Raw genomic sequence first — 22,352 nt, 5'->3', positions numbered from 1 at the left:
ATTATTTGACTTTTGTTGACTACTTTATTCATTTTGACATTTTAGTTTTGTTGAAAAATTTTGAACAAGTATGATCAAGGTTGAATAATATGACTTATAATAGCATTAATCGTAAGTTGTTGAAGACCACCTAACGTCTAGAAGCCGATGAATCAGCCACCAAAACTGATTGTTACAACATTGTTTAAAACTAATACAAACAAATAAATAGTCCAAAGTTCAATATTATAAATATAAACTAGTTCTTTATAATTACGTTCTTCATTTTTTAGAACATGCTTGTGAACAAAGAGAAATGATTTAGGAGGTATCGAAGTCTTAATTTTGCTAAAAAACCACCATTAATTCTTTTTCTTTATACATTGTATGATTACAGTTTCTAAATTATTCAAAAAACATCATTGTAACCGTGAATAAGAGTTTAGTAGGCAGTATTAGGCCTGTCGAAAAAATCCGAAATCCGTTCTACCCACCCGACCCATTCCGAATTCGGGTAGAATGAGTCGGGTAGAACGGGTAACGGGTATGAACATTCGGGTAATAGGTTAACCCGATAATAATATAGGTCGGGTTTAGGTATGAATATTTATTTTCGGGTATACACAAAAACCCGAATTCGTTTTTTAAATAATACCAAATATACAATGCAGTCACGTATGCACACTTCAAATAAAACAAAACCCTTTGTTTCCTTCTTATGATTGACGGCTCGACAGTCGACACAAACTTGCAAAGGAAATACGACGCTGAAACTGAAGTCTTGAACCGTCATCACAATTCTTAGTTTCTCACTATCGCACATAATGGAATTAAAAAAAATACATAACATATTATAATGATTTGTATTGTTATTATACATGTACTTGTTAATTGTATGAAGTATTTTCCTACTCAATTCTTTATTAAACCAACCAACATGTAAATATATAAAAAAAATTATCAATAAGTGTCATTTAGGAAATTTTCGGATATACCCGATAATTACCCGACCCGACCTCAAACCTGAATACCCGAAAACCTAAATTACAATATAGGTCGGGTATCGGGTATTATTTTCTTAAGGAAATACCCATTCTATCCGACCCGTTCTACCCGAAACCTGAAAATTTTACCCGTTCGACACCCCTAGGCAGTATTACAAAAAATCATGGATATTAGGTCTTCTTACGTGATAATACAACTATAACCCCCTAATTCATTAACAATTAGTGTAACGTTACAATTGATTTGTGTGGAAATTAGGGATCGATTCTCTAATTCAGAATCAAATTGTCTATTTAATTCATAGTCAAACCATCTTATAATGAAGATGACAATGTGTAGTGCTTCCGATGTAGATGAATCAGAGTTCCTAATTGTTAATATGCACAAGAAATTGCCGCTTTCCCCATAAGTGTTAGTCTACTTCAACCCTTTTAAATATTTTATGAGGGATGTTGATTTCAGAAGCATGTTTTCAATGAATTCATTTTATTTCTTGAAAATTTGACTCATGAGAGGTATGTTGATGTGTAGTAACCTTGGACAATAATCAATGGTATATAGGTTAAGAGCTTTGACAGAAGATGATAATTATGTTTGGCTTCTTGAGAGTGGTTATGTTAATAAGGGAAGGATTAATATATATATATATATATATATATATATATATATATATATATATATATATATATATATATATATATATATATATATATATATATATATATATCGTTTTTGTAAACAACTACATGATGAGAGAGAGATTACTTGGATGATGATGATGATGATGATGATGTGAACTCAATCTTCTTTAATGACTTATCAACTGATTATGAAGAGGGTGTTAAGGCATTTGAATTGAGGAAATATGTTAATCCTTTTTTGAGCAACAATTGAATTTATTCAAGACCAAATATAGTTGAGTTACGAATTGCACGAGATGATGGAAACACTAAATCCCAAGTAATATATCTTTATCATAATCCAACTCATAAATGGGATACCATGATACCTATCGTTGTTATGAAATTATGTGACCCAAAAGACCTTAAGTTATTTTTAAGAATTATGTGGCCACCAATTGAATGTAAGTAGACATCAAGCCCATTAACAGAAGTGATATGTGTCCACCAATTGAATGTAAGTAGACATCAAGCCCATTAACAGAAGTGATATGTGTCCACCAATTGAATGTAATACTATATTACCCCTAAAACGTAGAAGATTACCAGGGATATCAACCATTAACATAAAGAGACATCGTACAAAAAGAGAATGAAACATGTCCTTACTATAAGGGGTTTAACTCAAAATACAACCTATATAAATACACATAACAAAAGATCGAAGTGGAATTCGAGTGGGAAAACTAGTCGAAGTGGCATTTATAGGGCTTGTAATTCCCAATATTATCACATGGTTTATAATTCTCAAAATAATGAAGTATATTAATAATGAACTACATTTTATTGTTTTTGAAGGGGATCTTTTCCCAAAACAATGAACGGCATTATTCGATGAACTAATATCACGGTTTGATAAAGGACTTTAACTACACAAAACACACAATATTCATCAATAAAAAACTTCATATTAATTTGATCAAATTCTTTTCTAAAGCTCAAGGACTTATGACTAGTCCTCATCTTGTACATTTTCAACTGATTTTCTAAAATTACAATCTTCAATTCAAATTAGTATGCTTCAACATCGCCTATATTTTGCTTCTTCGTGCTTGATTCTTCATCCACATATTCCAAGAAATTGCATTTCTTTTTCGGATTTTTGAATTAGAAATTAATATTAGGTGTGCAATTTTATTTTAGGTAGGGGTGTTGATCGGGTAATTTTTTGGGTTTCGGATAATTCGAGTTTTTCATGTTAAAAAAATATCCGTTACCCGACCCAAATTAAATTTGGGTTTGGGTAATTCGGGTAGTAGGTCGGGTTTGGATAATTCGGGTATTACCCGAAATATATAATTTTTTTATTTGAATTGCACCTGAAAATAAATTTAATGAAATAAATATATCGTGCTCTATTAGTCTTGTTTATATAAATAAACTAGACATAAACGAAGTTACTCAAACTTTGAACATTGAGATTTTTTAGTCAATAATACTTGAGATATCAAGTATCTTTTAATAGCTTGATCTAATCTAATAAGATGTTAAAAAAACAAATATTTAAAGATCTTAGTTTAAAAGTTTAAAATGTTTAAGATAACTGTAGTCTTAAGTTTTGTCATGTTCTGAAGTTTTATCAAGATAATGAGTTTGTTAGTTACAATAAAAACTATAATCTAGAAAACAATTAAGTTTTAAAGAATACGGTGACATATAAACAGTTGTTTCTAATATAGTTGGTGTCATACTGTTATAATAAAAGAGATTCATGTTTTACAATAATGAAAGTTATTTAAGCGAGATCAAATACCTGTTATAGAGTACAAGCTCTATGGAAAAAAATGAATTTTTAAAATAATTCGGGTATACCCGAAACCCAACAAACATACCCTATACCCGATCTGAAAAAAAAAAATCAGGTTACCCGAATACACGAAAAAATTAACCCGATAACTGATTTACCAGACCCGATTTACCTTATACCTGAAAAAATCAGGCACATAATTAAGGTATCGGGTATTTTTGACAGGGTTAATTTTAGGTTAGGAAAAGATATAACCATAGGCAAACCTACGTTGTTGTCAAGGCCTCAAGGGTGTTCATGGACACCCTAGATTTTAGAATATTTTATATAGATTATATAGATAATTTCATATGGATACATGTGGTTGCACAATATGGACACTTGTGGACATGTTCAACTAAAATGAAAATATAAAAATTTTAACAGGTCTTCAAAGTTTTATATAATTACCGATGTTTTAGGACATTAAGTTTATTAGCGAAAATAAATCTTTTCTATAAAAATCATAATCTATACTTTTATGTTTCAAGCTTGTTAAATATAACACAAATGACATCTCATATGTGAAGAGAATAATATAAAAGAAGAGTAATAATAATAGAGATAAAACCCTAAAAAACAATATGTACAGAAAATTTTGCGTCACCAAAAGTCGCCATCGTCCTCAACCTTTGTCGTCTTCAATGATTCTTTATTGTAACCGAAATCTGACTTAGCTCGATGCTCACATCTCTGGAGATTTGTTGTTGTTGACGATTGTTTTACCAGTTCTGCCCATCTTTGCCAAAACTCTGTCAATTCCGACAACCGAAGATCAACCTACCGCCTTCTTCTCTACTTTCTGCAGTGAGTTAATCTTTGAAGTATTAGCATATGCTTTTGTTTTCTGGTGTTAGTATTTGATGTATAGAGATAAAATAAGTTGAATGTAAAGCAACTATTACCTATAAGTCAAAGTCTATTTATTACTCTAGCATACAAAGTAGAGATACTATAATAGGTTATGACTTTGTTTATTAATTTAATATATCTTTATTTATTTTTATTCTATGTGATTTTTTATTTGGTTACTTTTGAATATTTGTATTAATCTGGTTCTGACTTTGTGATAATTATGTTTCAAGATATAATGTTAAGATTTAAAAAAAAAAACAATAGTGAAACAAGCTATTTATCTTGTTAATAGGAAATAAAGCGGATAACTTGCAAAACTAAAAGAAAACAAGACACGGAATTTATGTGGTTCGGTCAAGGTGACCTACGTCTACGGGCGGGAAAAGAGTATTCTTTAGTTATAAGTTCTCAGATAGAGGTTACAAGTACAATTTTCACAGAGATTCACCAAACACTCTAGAATTCAAGATACAAAATGACTTAACATGCATCCATATTTATACTTGATGGATCAAACCTAAAACCCTAATGGGGTAAGCTTATTGGCCCATAGGGCCATGACAGTTGTCAACCAATCACAATCTGCCATGCAACATCTTCTGGAGCATTCATCTTTGCATGAGCATTAACAACACACATGATGGAGCATCATGACCCATAGTGGCATATCATGATGCAAGAGTGGCACATCAAGATCACCATGGCATATCAACCATCATGGTGGTGCATCAAGCAATAATCCTTAAGCATCTTCGACTTTTGAGTCTCCTTGAACAATATTGAGCATCATAGGGCACTTCATAGCAACAACTCATCAAGGAACATAAGTGGCGTATCCTTGTAATAAGATGGCACATCAACATGAGAATGTCGCTTCTTGTGCTAGGTATTACGCTTCTTCTCAAAGGATGTCACTTCCTCTTTATGAGTGACGCTTCTAGAACCATAGTGACGCTTCTTCCTTTAAAGTGGCGCTTCTTCCGCCAGAATGGCACTTCTACCTCCAGAATGGTACTTCTAGAACCATAGTGGCACTTCTACCTTCAAAGTGGCGCTTATTCCTCGAGAATGGCATATCTATACAATGAGTTGCGCTTCCACATTATGGATGACGCTTCTACATCCATAATGGCACTTCAAGCATAGGTGGCTCATCCATGCACCATGATGCTCCATTCCACTTCCAGGTGCTTCATACCCCCTTTTAGAAGATTCGTTCCTTTGTTACTTTATCCGTTCCTTTATCAGGAGATCCATTTATTTCTCAAATGATCTGTTCCTTTGTCACATGCTCCATGAACCTCAAGTGCTCTATTAAGTTCCAAGTGCTCTAAATGTTCCATATGAATGCTCCAAATGCTCGAATCACATTTAACATTAAATTGAATGACATTAATAGGGGTGTTCGTTTGGATGGATCGGTTTGATCTGATCCAATCAAGTGAATCCAAATGGATTTCGGTTTTCAAAACATGGATCCAAATAGTCCAAACTAAATTCAAATCCGATCCGATCCAATCCAATTACAATTTGGTTGGATCGGTTTTTATAATTCGGTTTTAAAAGACCGAAATATTTTAAAACGACATATAATTATAATATTACCCAATTTTACACAAGAAGCGAAAAAAATTAGTTAGTTGTGATTTGAAATTTATAAACAACTAATAAACAAATATATTATAATTAAATATTTTATTGATAGAAAACTTTTGAGAGATAATATATATTGATGTTTTTTTATCGGGTGAAATATTTTGAACCAATTTGAAAAAATAAATTACAAAATTAATTGATAACTATAGATATATATTATAAATAAATAAACAATAAATGTTTATTCGGTTTTTTTGGACTATTCGGTTCTTATTTTATAAACCAAAACCAATCCGAAATCCAAAATAATAATTCGGTTTTGTTGAAAACCAATCCAAAAATCCGAATATCCGAACCAAATAGTCCAATCCAAATTGTCCAATTGGACAATTCGGTTTTATCCAAATAGTGAACAACCCTAGACATTAAGTAGTTGTGTTTTGTTTAGTTTAGTTTGATCTAAGGTATTAAAGTCATTAGTACATTTATCTTGGATGATACTATTGACAATTCGAACTGGTAATTAATCAAATAAAAATTAAATATCCTTGTACATTTTATCTTATATATCTTCATACACATCTTACATGATGACATATGTCATTTTTAATGAAAATAAAGTTATTTTAATAAATTTGTGTGAAGCAGGCCACCAGTTAAAATAGGTAAGAGGATATATAAGAAGCAATGTAAGAGGATATTTAATTACTCTCAACCAAAAAACTTTGACATGTTTATTTCGTCATATCATTAAAATTGGATATTTATAAATTTGAATTTTGGATTCGCCATGGATATAACTTTAAATATTAAAACTCACTTGTCACATAGTTAGGACAAACCATAAACCTTATGTCATGATTATTGGTGGTTGGTGATATCTAACTTTTAGACAATTAGCCTCAATGACAAAGTTTGCATCATCAACTATCGTATTTGCGTTGGAGAGGGGCAAGTTTAAGTTAGAGATACGAATTTGAAAGAGAACATCCTGATAACGAATAATTCGTTGATTTACTTTTGTCCAGAGTGATCTAAACTCTGTATAACAACGATGAGACGTAGATGAGGAGTTTTTTACCTGAGGGTTGTAATTTTAAAAAGTATTTACCTAATCATTGTTGTTTCAAAGTTATTTACCAAAACATAGTATATTGGGTTTTAGTAGTTAGATTCTAAGTTTGCATTTAATAAAATATAATTTAGATTTTACATTAATTTTATAGTTTGTTTACAATAATAAAAAGACCATGTAACCATATTTTTTTTACCAATTCATTATATTCAAAATTATTCGATTGAATCACTATTAATTTATATGTTTTCTTGAACAGTTAAAAAAATTGAACTGTATTAAATTATAAAGAATAAGAAGTAATTCATAATTGTTTTACTGTACATAGTTTATTTTTTTATAAACGTTTGGTTTTTTATTTTATAACCATTTTGAATAGAAACAAAACAAAATACCAACAAATGTAACATGAACATCAAATGGTATAAATATAAATATAACTCGGATAAATCTTATATAATCAATCATTACTAATATAAAATGAGTTATTTTTAACATATATAACGAAAAAATCTAGAATAAATACTACTCAATCAAACACATTCACATATCCATAGGTCGTTTCCTAGGCTTAGAAGGACATGTTTTTTGATTATGACCACTTAGTCTACACAATCCACAAAGATTAGCTTTCTTTCCTTCTTTAATGTCCATTCCATTTCGTAGCCTTGTGGAGCGAGGACGACCTTTTTCCTTTCGTTTTAACTCTGAATTTGGAAGCATTCCTTGAATAGACGTCTCAGGCCAATATGCTTCATGAGGGATCGGTGAAAAATCAGATGCCCACGTAGCAGAATATTCAAAAATTGAGTAATATCGTTGAATATATTGACTAGTATTTAAAGAAAGATAGGCACATGCACTCAAGACATGAGAACACGGATACTTATATATCTCCCACTTACCACATGTGCAAGTTTTTTTCTCCAAATCAACTACTTGCATATTTTTTCCTTTTTGAGTTACAACCTCAATTATTCCTTTTTGTCGGTTGAAAGATTTGAGGGTGTGTGCACTAGCTTTTGACATTGATGCTGCTTGTTTTACAACAACATGAGGAGTAAAAACATCTCCGTTAGCTTGAGCAGTAGGTCCCAAAGAACGCCTCACATCAAAATAGTGAACCAATCTATAAAATGTAAGTTTGACACATGGAGTGATTGGTAAAAAACGAGCACCTTTAAGTACATTATTAAAAATCTCTGACATATTTGTAGTGAGCAACCCATAGCGTTTTCCACCATCATGTGCAAGTGTCCATCTACAAAGTGAATGTCCCTCGAGCCATTGACGAGCTTGTGCATTTAGTTTTCCAATTTCATCCATGATAGAGTTGAACTTACGAACTTGATTTTGACTTCCAGCACGGTAAGCTAAAACTTTTAAATGTGAATTGCGAAACTTGTCATGAAAGTTATTGACAAAATGTCGCAAACAATACCTATACAAATCCTTTCAAATGTGAGAATTAAATTAAATGTACCATAAAAGTGGTTAACGGAATTAAATAATAAATACATGTGAAAACTATGGGGCTCCAGCCATGGTGATCCTTGCTCATTAACTACCTTTAGGATTCCACTATGACGATCAGATATTAAACAAATGCCGCCACGTTCTTTCACCACATGTTTCTTGACATGATTAAGAAACCAATACCAACTATTATATGATTCATTCTCAACAATAGCAAATGCAAGAGGAAAAATCTGATTGTTACCATCAACTCCCATTGCAATCATCATCTTTCCCTTATACTTACCATATAAATGTGTTGCATCAATGCTAACAACAGGTCGACAATGTGCAAATCCGTTGATAGAAGGAGCAAAAACCCAAAACACACGTCTGAACTCCACTTGATCCACACTACTCTCCCTTTGGTTCATATTACTATCTATGTGATCCACATTACTTAATCTAGCAGTGCACCATTCAACTATAGTCTCTGGATTGTAAAATTGAAGTGCAGCCATAAATTTTGGTAAAACAATATAAGATTCCTCCCAGTTTCCAAATATATGTTCAATCGCCTTCTGTTTTCCTACCCAGACCTTCCTGTACGAAGGAGTATATCCTAATTTATCAATTATTTCAGCTCTCAAGGTAGGAATGCTAATAGATGGTTGTTCTTTAATAAGGTGTTCAGTTTCTTGAGCGATCAAGCTCGCATCCAGATTTGGATGATCTTGAGTAATCTTATACTGGGAACAAGTGTGTGGACCAATGTATTGTGTTATCTCAAAATACTCACTACGTTTACGTTTACATGCACGTAATTGCCACTTACAACCAGTTTGTGAACACAACTTACATCTTATCTTCCAAATTGTTGGACATGTTTCAACCACTTCATATTGTCGATGTTTCCTGATCGTGTAAAGCTTGATAGCTCTAATAAGTTCGTCTTTATTCTTAAAAGAATTTTCACCCAATTCTTCAGTTAAATGATTTTTACTCTCGGAGTGTGACACCGTCCAATTGTCAACATTAGCCACATCTATTCCTTCTAAACTAGTAAAATTAGAAGGTATCTCAGCTCCATCTGTGGTTAAATCTCCTCGGTTTTCAGTTTCATTTTCATCCCCACTTTCATATCCGTCATTATCTGTGTCAAATCCACTATTCATTCCATTGTTCACAACAGCAAATTCAGAAATTATATTGAAGTCCTCGTTGTGAATCATGTCTGACACAACATCAATAGGATTCATAGTAGGTAATAAAATAGTGTTCATTTCTTTTTCTATCAAATCCGATTCTTGTGTTCTACAAGTAATGAAACAAAAAAATGTGTAGGTGAAAACAATAACAAATTATAATTATGAAATTGAGATGGAAAAAATAATAAAAATGTACTAAAATGGATTGCTTTTTTGTCTTTATGATGAATGCATACATGGATAGAAACTAAAACAAATGGGAAAACTAAAGCAAACTGAATATTTTTAATTCTCCTAGGCGTGTACTGTCCTATTCTATATGTAAGCAACATGAAAATTTTCTGTAGGCAAGATTATAAACTTTTCCTCAATGGCAGAAATAGCCCCAAACTTATTATACAATGTCACATTCTTCACAAAAGTTCATCAACAAAACAATATAAGGTAAAATTTTGAAAATTGATGTGTAATATGAGTTTTAATACCTGGGTGTTATATCCATGTGATTTTTATTTCCATTGACGTCAATCTCTAAGTATAGATCAATGTTGCTTAGTTCTTGATGAAGACTAAGCACATCAAACATAATTTCAACGTCATTATCGTCCTTGATTGGTAGAGGAATATATTTCATTACCTTTCCAACAACCGATGGGTATCTACAAATTACTTTAATATGATATTGTTGCTTGTCAATCGATGTTGCAAAATAGATTTGGTTAACCAGATCATTGAATTTTATTCCACGTTGAACCTTGATAGCTTTACTTGGAGACTTGTCGTAAGTTATACCTTCTTTCCCGTCATAAATTTTTCCGTCCCGATAGCATAAGAAAGTAACAAATTTTGATGTCATGTTGTTGTTGATAAAAATCTATGGAGAAACAAAAACAAATTTTAAAATAATGTAACACATTAATTTATACATATCTACATTTACTACAAAGCCCATAAAATATAAAAAATAAAATTTTGAAAGAAATTCACACCACGATAAAAAATAAACAATGAAGTCAACAATCTTATTGATTCAATTGATGCTACTAATTGGATGAAAGGGAATAAAAAACAATAAATTTAAGAGTCCTAAAATTAATATACAAACAACAAGTATATTGGTGAATGAACCGATTAGTCTTTTTATCTGGTCAAAATCAACATATAAAAATTTCACTCAAACATAAACAAAAAGGTCAATGTGAATAAAACTTCACCGTAGAAAAAATTGAAAAAAGACGATGGTAATTAATGTTTTCAACGATCGGTGGCACATGGAAGATGAACGATGAGGCAAATAAAGCATTGAGATGTTGGAGACTGTTTCCTAGGCTAATAGGGTTCCTTTTTTTTTTTTTTAAATAAAACTACAATTATTTTGTAAATAAGTTTTAAACTACCCCTTTGTTGTAAATACTTTTGAAAACTACTATGTTTTTGTAAAAAACTCCGTAGATGAGTGGTGAATGAATGTCCAATTAAAAAAAATGTCAAATTAGTATCAAACATTTTATTTCAAATTACATTGATATTTTTGGAATTATTTAAAAACTTTAATGATGTTGATGTAAAAGAACTTAATAATATTTTTTAAAGAAAGTTAAAACTTTATTAACTTCCTTAAACAAACTAAAGTTAAAAGTTAAAAATCAAAATCAGGATCATCCCTTTTGCAGCCCTAGGGCCATTTCTAGTTGGGAAGCCTATGACACAGCGAAGGATTCCAATCATTCCATAAGGTAAAGTGAAGTGTCCGGAACGCCGACGACCCCTTCCCGCTTTCAACCTCGCCGGAGGAAGTTCTTGCTACGCGAAAGACTAACGAATTCTTTCTAATCGGTTATTTAGTGTGTACAAACGTTTTAGTTTGTTGGTTTGAAATGGAAGTTGTCGGTGCACCGATCCGAGTTCAATCTATTGCAGAGAAGGATCTAAAACTGGAGGTGCCGCCGCAGTATATACAACCGCCGGAGAACCGACCTAGCAAGCCGAGTAACGGAAACGCCACTGATCATAAAATCCCTATGATCAACCTCGGTGGCGATAGGGATGTGAACCTCCTATGTAAAGAGATCGGGAGCGCATGCTCAGAGTGGGGCGCCTTTCATGTAATTAACCACGGTGTTTCCACCACGCTGCTGGATCAAATAAGGAAGGTCGGATCCTCCTTCTTTGAAGACTTTCCGATGACGGAAAAGCTCCGGTACGCCTGTGATTCCACTTCTCCTGCTTCTGAAGGCTACGGAAGCCGCATGCTAGTTGCCTCCGATGATGCAGTCCTTGACTGGAGAGATTACTTTGATCATCACACTTTCCCTCTTTCTCGACGTCATCCTTCTCGGTGGCCGCATTTCCCTCCAAATTACAGGTTAATCATCTATTATCTAATCTCTATTTGAGTATTTTCCTCCCCCTTGGGAATTAGGGCTTGAATTGGGTTCAATTGCATATGTGTTTAACACTAATGTCAAAGTATACTTGCTATAGGGAAGTAATTGGGGAATACAGTGATAATATGAAAGTCCTTGCTCTAAAACTTTTGGGCTTAATCTCCACAAGCTTAGGCTTATCATCTTCCTTCATTGAAGAATCCATGGGAGAAGTATACCAAAACATCACCGTGAGTTACTACCCATCATGCCCACAGCCTGAGCTTACACTTGGCTTGCAATCTCACTCCGACATGGGATTCATCACCCTTCTCATTCAAGAAAACGTTGCAGGTCTTCAAGTATCCAAGAATGATGGTTGGGTAACTGTAAATCCTGTATCTCATGCAATCTTTGTGATCTTAGGTGATCAAACAGAGGTATTAGGAACTATAACATTCTCATCTTTGTTTATCATAAGTTTTTAGTGTTTGATCATTGTTGTTATTTGCACTTTTGCAGATCATAACAAATGGAGTTTATAAGAGTGCTGTGCATAGGGCCATAACAAATGGTGAAAAAGCAAGGCTTTCGGTTGCTACATTCCATGATCCTGCAAAAACAGTTTCAGTGTCACCAGCACCAGGATTGCAGCCACCTCCCAAGTATCATGAAGTTGTATATGGTGATTATGTTCAATCATGGTATACAAAAGGTCCAAATGGTAAAAGGAACATTGATGCTCTCCTCATTTGACATAACATCTGTTAATCTTGATGGTAATTGTTGCAATGTTTGGCAATATCTGGTTGAATGTTCTTGGATGATGTAAGTCTTTCATAATCTGATTCAAATTTTATCTTTCAATGATATAAGGCAACATTGATCCCAAAGAACCATCTTTCTAAACTCTCTCAATTTTGTTAAAAATTAAATTAAAAACGTTTAATAAATTGCAAAGTAAATACATATTTGTATATATAAGACGGATGTCTTTGAACAAACAACAGAGAAGGAACAACTATGTGCTATTGTGTGACAAACCAATGATGTGTCAATCGAGTAACAGTGTGGCAAATATTTTTTACTTTTAGGGTGTAGTTTTTTAATCAACCAAATGACCAATATACTGAAATTTATGATTTTATATGTTTTAACAATAAAAATACATTTTGACATAAACTGTTGACAGTTTCACAAAAATTATCGTTCCTACTTTAGTTCACATTTTTTTTATCTAGTCATAAACCTTTGAATACTTCATTTTCTTCTTTTCTACAAGATGTATGTATATAGATTTGGTGAGAAGTACAAAAATAACAAAAAGCGTACCAAGTAATCATGGTCTTTAAAAAAAAACAAAAAAATCATCCAATAGTCATGATAGTTAAGAGATCAAACTCGGTTTTATGTCCAATTTGTATGCAAGCTCCGAAAGTAAGTTTTCATACTTTCGTTGGGTGTGAGGTTGCGATTACTTTGTGGTCAAAGGTTGGTGTTTCGGGGGATTTGACAATTCCTTTGTTTTCGCATGTTAGAAGACATATTTGTGTTGGTGGACTCATCATTCATGCACTATTCCGGCTTCCAAAAAGTTCGTTTTAGATGCTATTATCATGGTGTTATTATTGGTGATTTTGAGGTATCAAAATAATATATTTTTTGATGATAAAAGAATTATCAAGAATGTGTTGTTTGATTTGATTCAAAGTTGGTCGTTTCAATGGATGGTATATTGGAATAGTAAGGCTAAACATTGTTGGATTTATTGGTTAAAAACCCCAATTATGTGGTGATTTTATATAGTATTACGTATTTGCAAAATTAAAAACAAAAATGTGGGAGCTAAGGTTTGAAGTTATGTTTTTTTTTTTTTTAAACGACAAATCTCCTTTATTCATAAACTACTCCTTAAATTCATCTATATCCACAACATGATTTAAACCTTCAACTTCAAGGAATGAGGACAAACACCGAATACCGTTGGGTTACAAGTCCTTTGGTCGAAGTTTGTTATATACACACCTTTCTATTGAGCTAAGAGTCTTGATTGCCATTAAACCCCTTTTACTTTTTTATCTAAATTAAACTTAAAACATATCTTATACTTTATGTATAAATACATCTTATAGATGTATACAAATTGTATTAAAAAATATGTATTTTTACATCAAATGAATTTTATAGAATTTATTTTACTTATTTTATAAATTGTATTTTACAAAAAGATAACCTTTTAAATACATACAAAAATGCATTTTATGTAAAACAAAAAAAATGTATTTTTAGGTAAAATTAAAAAAATAATAATAAAAGTTTATGTAATATAACATATTATATGAAAGTGTGTAAAGTATTTTACGTATATTTGCACACATTTGTTTTATTTATTTATAATACATAATAACATATTATATATATATATATATATATATATATATATATATATATATATATATATATATATATATATATATATATATATATAAAGAAAAGAGAATGTTAGGTTAGTAAAGGAAGAAAGTGAAGTATTTTTGTGGTCCATGAGGATGGTAGGTAGTATCGTGATGTTTTTGGAGTTGCAAGGTCCAGATGGGTCTAATATGTCCCCATATACCAAGTGCACCGTGGTCAACAGTCATGGTAGACCATATGATATGTAGACACCAGAAATTGTTCAACATTTTAATTTAAAAAACGTTTTATTTTCTTTTTAGAACGGCCAAAAAGAAAACGTTTTATGTGATGAACTATTGTTAATTCATAATCAGTTGTAAAGGTCAACGGGATCAGTATATTTGTGAATTTATTGAAATTCATTATAACATTTATGTATTCAAACTATTGATTTAAAACTTGTTTGTGCAAGTATCAATATCCATACCAATATATCTCATCTGCATAGAATGATTGGGGAGTTAAATTAAAATCCAAAATTTATGGGTTTGATCGTATACTTCCCGAGTGTTTTACACTCGATCCATTATTGAGGTTGACTAGGACGTGAGCCGGTCTCAGATGTTCAAATTCTCCGTCGCCATGCTAATGGTGGACCTCGCCTTAGGCACCCTTTCGAGTTTCAACGATTGGAACTTTTTTTGTTTCTAATATTTATAATGTATTGTGAGTAGGTCCTAACATATTGTGGTCACATACCATATAGTTGTATAATAGAGATTGTCTATGGACCACCAGATATATAAATGTTTTATTGTTTGTGAAATGGTTAATATCATTAAAGAATTTATATATTTGATTGTCTCCAAATTAAACTTTTACTCTTCTTTTCCATAAAAAAAAAAAAATCTTTGTGTTTTTTTTTTCTTTTTCATTTTTATTGATTTGGCTATTTTGAGGAAGTTTTCTGGTAATAATTCTTTTTCATTTTTATTGATTTGGCTATTTTGAGGAAGTTTTCTGGTAATAATTCTTATATTTTATATTGTTGCTATTTGTGGTGTTTTTTTTGTATCTCAGGTCTAAAAGTACAAAGATCATCTCGACTACATATGTCTATCAATGTAGTTTATGTCATACCCAACGATGACCGTTATGACGGCCGTTTATGAAACAACATTAAACCATGTCAAAGCACAACAATCCCCACACTTCAAGTTTCAAATATGTATCTTAGGTCTAAGATTAAAATATACAACCTTGATAAAAACATCACTCTTGACTACGATCCATAAAGTGGTTTTGATGTGGGTCAAGTCCAATACTTATTCTCACAATCAAGTACCTATGAAGTTGGTAGCAGCTCTTTGCCATTCTTATCTCCATGAGAATCCATAAATCCTCTCATATTAGTCTTACCTCATAGATGCTCCCACAACTATGAACGACTATGGACATTTAGAATAACCTAGTTATTTAAGGATTTAAACATACTAATATAGAACACAACAGTTATTTAATGAAAGACTCATATCCAATATATCATTCATTACAATATTTGTTGTCTTTATGGTTCCAATATCCAAATACTAAATTTCAATCAAATACATCTACTTATATCAACAATGCCCTCTAGCTTGACTTTCATGCTTTAGCTAATGAAACAGCTTTGTTAAGTAGATTTGACAAACTTGATTTGTATAAAATTTGCGAATGCAATCATTTTCAGTTTTATATATAACTCATATATAAAGAAAAACTATTGAGAATGAATTAGATGCATAAATATGACTTAGATACCAATACTTGCGTAATGGGATTACTCATAGTCATAATGAACTATACATTAAGCATATTTGTACGTGGTTCTCCAAACCACGAGGTACTCTGACTCTGATGTGTAACATTAATTAAAACCTACATGGAACCATTATCCATGTAACTATCTCTTCATTCATAATGAGGACACACCCGATTGTGACTGAGAGTCATCTCAATCTATTTGAAAATTTAGCACATGTGTAACAACCTTAAACATAGCTTTCTTTTAAATACTCCGCAGATTAGGAATATTTCTTTAGTTTTTGCAAGTACTTTAGAATGTTCCTATAAGTCACACAATAACTTGTTCTCGGATTATACTGGTATCATTCGACATGCTCTAAGCATATGACTCATTTGGCCTTTATGCATAATCATGACATATATGATCAATCCAATTGCATCAGCATACATAATACAATCATATTATCTAGTTCAAAAACATTTGCACTAGGATTTGATCAAAATCATGTCATATGGTATTTGACAAGATGACTCTCTCAGAGTCCTTTATCTTAAACTCGTTTAAGATCCTTGACAATTAATGCAATTTTATTTAATCCTTTAACTTACCATGATCTATCAATATAGATATTTATTCCATGAATTAATATACTGAGTACATATAACATTAGGAATGTTACTGCACTCCCACTAGCTTTGTAAAAAACACAAGAGTCATCTATATTCATAATTAAATCACACCATGTAATTAACTTATAAGAAAGAAGATTCTTACTTTGAGATGTTAACTTAAATCTGAGAAGATTTTCAATCATGTATGTTTTCTTCTGTGAAACTCACTTACTCTTTATAGTCAAACTATATTGAGGAAGATTAATCAAGCCTATACTTGATAATCATACATGAATGCATCACTATGTGTTTTATTAGTTTTTGATCAACTAGTGAGCATATTCAACAACAGTTGAAAACTTGCTAGTTCCAAACTATGATGCATTTAGCTTATGGATCTTTAGCTCTTAAATCTCCAAATTGCTCCCACTTAAAAAAAACATTTTCTAATCACTTGTCTTATGGAATGACAATTAGTGGGATTAGTAGAAACTTCATCCTAAACAATCATTTAGGATATTCTACATAAATGTATATAGTAGATACTAGAGTGGTTAAGCTTATTGTCTAACATGAGCTTAATGACTCCATACCTTTTAGATAAGGATAACCCATTTCATCCTTAGCCTAATATAAGCATCTAGTCCACTTGTTTGGTTGGAAATATATATTCAATATATTTGTTGCAGTGAGCATAATTCCAAAATTTTATAAAGTAAATAGTTCTTTTAAATCGTCAGATAATAGACTGCAAGGTCTATGTTTTATCCTCTTTAAAAACTTGTACTATCGACATTATGCCAGTGGCCAGGTGACCCTATCCTATTAGAGAATTTGAAGGCTACCTCTAATATCAAAAGATAGAGTCAAGTGACCAGGTGATCCTATGCCACAAGAAACATACTAATGACAAGTGATTGCTTTTGTCGGGATGAGTTGTGAATCTATTCCATAACTCTTAAGATGTTCCAAGAAGACCTGGTTTACAAAACTCATTTTCTTTATTTCAATGAAAGAATAATGATGGTCTCATTAAGTCGTATTTCAATCTTCACTATGAAAAAATTGATCAAATCAAAAGGTTTCATTAACGACAAATAAAAGTCATCAGTGAAATTGATTAAGTATCTATAACCAAATCTATTTATGGACTGAAAAAGATTACAGACATCATTTATGTATAATTCTTTGTCAAGCCCTTTGTTCTTTAACTACTAATAGATAAAGACACTTGCGAATCATCTTCCCATATAAATAGGATTCACATATATCAAATGAATAAAACTCATTTGCCTTCAAAAATACCATCCTTTTGAAGTTGGTATATGTATTTCTTATTTGTATAGTCATGATGATTATGACATAGATAAGTTCCAATCAAATATCATTTGATTATATATGTGTTATTATCAGAACTATTAATTTAATGAAAGATTATAGATTTACTTCATAAATAACATTATGAGAAAAATATTATTTAACACAGAATACATTGTTTCAGAACATGAATGTGAACATCCATTAAACGATAAGTAAATTTAGATTTATTCATTGTTGATATATGGTCCATTAGCATGGCCTAGACCACCCTAACGTCCAACCTTGTTGGAGTTCTCTCGTCGGCCCGGCCTGGCGTTCCCTGGCCTGACTCTCCTTTGCCAGCCTTGCTGGGGATTCCCTTTCCAGCCTTGCTGGGATTCTCTCGTCGGCCCGGCCTGGCGCTCCCTGGCCTGGCTCTCCATTGCCAGCCTTTCCTGGTGTGCACCCGCCAACCTTGCCTGGTGCGCGCTCGCCAACCCCGCCCGGAGTCTCCGGGCGGGCTCACCCAGCTCCTTACTAGCTGGGCCTGAATTGGGCTAGCCCAAGACCTGACCTAATTGTCCCCTATATAATGAATAGTATCTTAGCTGCCACCCTCTGCCGTCAGCCACCATACACCACCAGCACCAGATGGTTCTCTTTAGCTAAAGAGAACCATCTTAGTTCTACTAGATGATCTAACTTGACCGTCGGAGTCCGCTCCCGGGGCACAGTCCCTGGGGCGGCTCTAACTTAGTTCTCTGTTGTGACCTCGCAGATCATCCTCCGGCGTAGAAGCACTCTTTCAGAGCAAGTGGTCAGAGCCGAAGTCGCATCATTCATAATTTACAACTGTTACATGTCCCTATAAGGATAGGTACAATATATCTATTGTTTAAATAAAAGACTATAACAACACTTGTTATATCTTCAACACGAAATACCATTCGTTTGTAATTAGTTGATTATTTCTTCCAATCATCAGCTCATAATATCAATTATTAGTGTCACCTTAAGTATAACTATAACGCCCGTAGATCCGTGCAAGTCAATTTTGAGATAATAGGGGTCGAAAACGACTTTTCGACAAAAGATTATTTATAATAAATAATCTTAACCAAGTTTTAGAATATGTCTCAAGGGTTCTGTACATATAAAGAGCGTTGAAATCCGAGTTATAACGAAGAAGTTATGACCCGTCGAAGTTTAGCGACGGAACCGGCATGACACCGCGAAAACGTAAATAGTGAATTTATGATCGAGCTTCTTTTAGCCTTAGTAATCTAAATGAAAGTCGTAGAATATGTTAATCTGAGAGTGTCCATAAAAAGAACGCCCAAATCTGACTTCTTATGAGGAAGTTATGATTTTTCGAAGTTTCGGTTTAGCAATGTACAACCCGAAGTTCGAGTATTAGATCGATCAGTTTTTAGCCGACACAACCTAAATGAGAACCTATCACGATGGCAGAAGTTATGGGTCATACATCGGTCGTTACGCCTGCACCCAAACCTATCACGATGGCAGAAGTTCAGGAAGTGATGCGAACCATGATAGACTGGGAAAATAGAGGAAATGAGATGGCTTACAATACTGAATCATACCTATTGGAAGATATCATAAGTGAGGTATCTTGCATTTAGAATACGTCTGATAAAATAGCAGTACGTCTATAGAAGTAGGGTACATCTGAATGTACACATTTGATTGGCGGGATGATAGAACGATTGATGTAATTCCTAAATTTTTCCTATCATTTGGAATGTTCATCACCAACCGAGTTGAAGCAGAATTGATGATTGAAGATATGCATGGAAGAAGTCCTAGTAGAGTCTATGGAAATTTTTATGATTATTTGGACACACTCGTATGTGTTAAATTGTTTTGTGATTTTAGGACTTGGGGACTACGAGACAATACTTAAGATGAGTATGAGTCGGTGTGAAAGGTAGTAGATGCATATACTACCAGAAGCACAGGACTCACGTTTGGATTGGGGAAAGTCACAAGGTTACCAAGAAGCTAGTAATTGATTCCGTTTTGTTCGTGTATGTCGTTACCATCATTTCGGTAATGACTAAGAAGATGGTTGATATTCCAACCCTAATGGTCATATTAAATTGAGTCCGATTACGTTGAGTATGTTAGGTGGTTTAGAGAATCAAGTAGCTTCTGACTTAAGACGAAAGATTGTAATAAAAAGCGTGATGTAGAGGTATCACGAAAGGTTGCTTGTAGCTTGAAATGCTACCTTTTAAGATGTGGTTAGAACATGAAGGAAGGTATAGTCTGTTCTGGAATTTGACTCTAAAAGACCTAAGTGCAAGCGATACATCATGCGATGGGAGGTCATTAGAATATGACCCATCATTCTATTATGATAATCAAAGGAAGAAACTTATCTCAAGTTTGTTAAAAAAAGGAGTCTCCAATAAAGATCGAGATCGCGACATAAAGATCATGATGGGAAGTCTAACATGAGATAGAGAGCGGGTTCAAGATCGGGCACCGCCTGTAGTCAGGAAGTCTTAGAGTTAGATACTCGTTCGAAGAAACATCAAAGTTACGGTTATTACTTAAGATAAAGAGATAACGTATGGAGTCATCATGTGAGCCCTATTTCATTGATGATTCTGGGACGTAATCATCCTAAGAGGGAGATAATTGTAACGCCCGTAGATCCGCAAAAGTCAATTTAAAGATAATAGGGGTCGAAAACGACTTTTCGACAAAAGATTATTTAGAATAAATAATCTTAACCAATTTTTAGAATATGTCTCAAGGGTTCCGTACATATAAAGAGCGCTGAAATCCGAGTTATAACGAAGAAGTTATGACCCGTCGAAGTTTAACGACGAAACTGGCACGACACTGCGAAGACGTAAATAGTGAATTTATGATAGATCTTCTTTTAGCCTTAGTAATCTAAATGAAAGTCGTAGAATATGTTAATCTGAGAGCGTCCATAAAAAGAACGCCCAAATCTGACTTCTTATGAGGAAGTTATGATTTTTCGAAGTTTCGGCTTAGCGGTGTACAACCCGAAGTTTTAGTATTAGATCGAGCAGTTTTTAGCCGACACAACCTAAACGAGAATCGAAGATCGCGTTATTAGTAGCGTAACGATAAAAATACAGACGAAAATGGACATCGGATAAAGAAGTTATGAGATTTTAACGGACCAATCCTATCCCGGCCTGTTAAAAATATAACTTTAAAAATAAAGTCAAAATTAGCCGACGGAGTCTAAACGAAACTTGTAGAGTACGTCTCCACCTACGCGTGGATATAAATAAGGTCAAAAACGGAGTTCATATGAACGAGTTACAAATTATAATAGCATATTTACGTATTAAAATAAAGTATAAATCATATATACGTACACACACACACACACACACACACATATATATATATATATATATATATATATATATATATATATATATATATATATATATATATCATTAGAAAGGTATCGACGATGCGGTCATTATAAGACTAATGTTGAGTTCTTTCGACATTAGTTTAGTGTAAATATCGTTAAATCTATTTGAAATAGTATTATAAATGGGTGTTTAGTTGTTTATATAACTATAAGGTCATTAAGTAATTATGGAGGGTAGTTTTTGTAAATTCAATTCCTATAAATAAGAGGCTTGGGCTCTCATATTTTTTGCACCATTCTCTTGATTCAAGAGTTGTTCTCTCCTTATCCCCCGAGCATTTCGGTCCCTCGTGATTCGACTTATCTTTCTGTAGTTTTAGTAAAGTAAGGTGAGCGCTGCACGAATCTTTCTTAGAAAGATTCAGCGACGAAGTTTTGCCCCTGCAGAGCCCGACTTCTAGCTAAAATCCCCTTGTAACTAAGTTATGCTTACCCTATTTTAAATATAGTTTATATTTAAAATTAGTATTGTTATTATAAATTTATAATAAATATTTGAGCTGTTATTATAACTTATATAAGTGTCGTTATAATATCTTTTTAACTACTCGCGGTACGGGGAATCTGGTTTAAAGGGCCGCATAGGGTTGTTGGATCTCAGAAGTGCTATAGGCCAAAATGGTCCCGTCCTCCGGTGTTTTATGTCTGCCCCTGTCTGTACATAGTGGTTGGAAAGTATTGTTTAAAAGCTTATATAATAATAATAACAAGACTAATAAATAGTCACGGTAAATATTAGACTAAAATCTAGTGGTAATAATACTAGGTTTCGTCGAAGAAAATTATTTTAAAGTAAACGAAGCGTT

General features: G+C 32.8%; 2 protein-coding genes across 2 annotated transcripts; one reads left to right on the top strand and one right to left on the bottom strand.

The window, feature by feature from the left end:
• Positions 1 to 7,519: 7,519 nt before the first annotated feature.
• On the bottom strand, positions 7,520 to 10,495 carry LOC111899128 (uncharacterized). The gene is made up of 3 exons (XM_023895008.2): positions 10,125 to 10,495; positions 8,545 to 9,745; positions 7,520 to 8,428 (listed from the first exon to the last, which is right to left on the bottom strand). Exons 1-3 carry the CDS (start codon positions 10,493 to 10,495, stop codon positions 7,520 to 7,522), a joined length of 2,481 nt encoding a protein of 826 aa, XP_023750776.2.
• A 791-nt stretch (positions 10,496 to 11,286) lies between these two features.
• On the top strand, positions 11,287 to 12,872 carry LOC111899111 (jasmonate-induced oxygenase 4). Its single transcript, XM_023894987.3, has 3 exons — positions 11,287 to 12,004; positions 12,124 to 12,445; positions 12,528 to 12,872. The coding sequence occupies exons 1-3, from the start codon at positions 11,517 to 11,519 to the stop codon at positions 12,759 to 12,761; spliced, it is 1,044 nt and encodes a 347-aa protein (XP_023750755.1). The 5' UTR covers positions 11,287 to 11,516; the 3' UTR covers positions 12,762 to 12,872.
• The last annotated feature ends 9,480 nt before the right edge of the window (positions 12,873 to 22,352 follow it).

Source organism: Lactuca sativa, chromosome 5 (assembly GCF_002870075.4).
Source record: "Lactuca sativa cultivar Salinas chromosome 5, Lsat_Salinas_v11, whole genome shotgun sequence".
Classification (NCBI taxonomy): Eukaryota; Viridiplantae; Streptophyta; class Magnoliopsida; order Asterales; family Asteraceae; genus Lactuca; species Lactuca sativa.
This window is presented reverse-complemented; position numbering and strand designations above follow the sequence as displayed.

Excerpts from the sequence above, each read along its gene's own strand:
- LOC111899128 (XM_023895008.2), bottom strand. The coding sequence starts at position 10,495 with ATGACATCAAAATTTGTTACTTTCTTATGCTATCGGGACGGAAAAATT. Across the intron at positions 9,746-10,124 it reads CACATGGATATAACACCCAG|AACACAAGAATCGGATTTGA; the intron begins GTATTAAAACTC and ends CATTACTTGTAG. Across the intron at positions 8,429-8,544 it reads GTCATAGTGGAATCCTAAAG|GATTTGTATAGGTATTGTTT; the intron begins GTAGTTAATGAG and ends CACATTTGAAAG.
- LOC111899111 (XM_023894987.3), top strand. The coding sequence starts at position 11,517 with ATGGAAGTTGTCGGTGCACCGATCCGAGTTCAATCTATTGCAGAGAAG. Across the intron at positions 12,005-12,123 it reads CATTTCCCTCCAAATTACAG|GGAAGTAATTGGGGAATACA; the intron begins GTTAATCATCTA and ends TACTTGCTATAG. Across the intron at positions 12,446-12,527 it reads TCTTAGGTGATCAAACAGAG|ATCATAACAAATGGAGTTTA; the intron begins GTATTAGGAACT and ends GCACTTTTGCAG.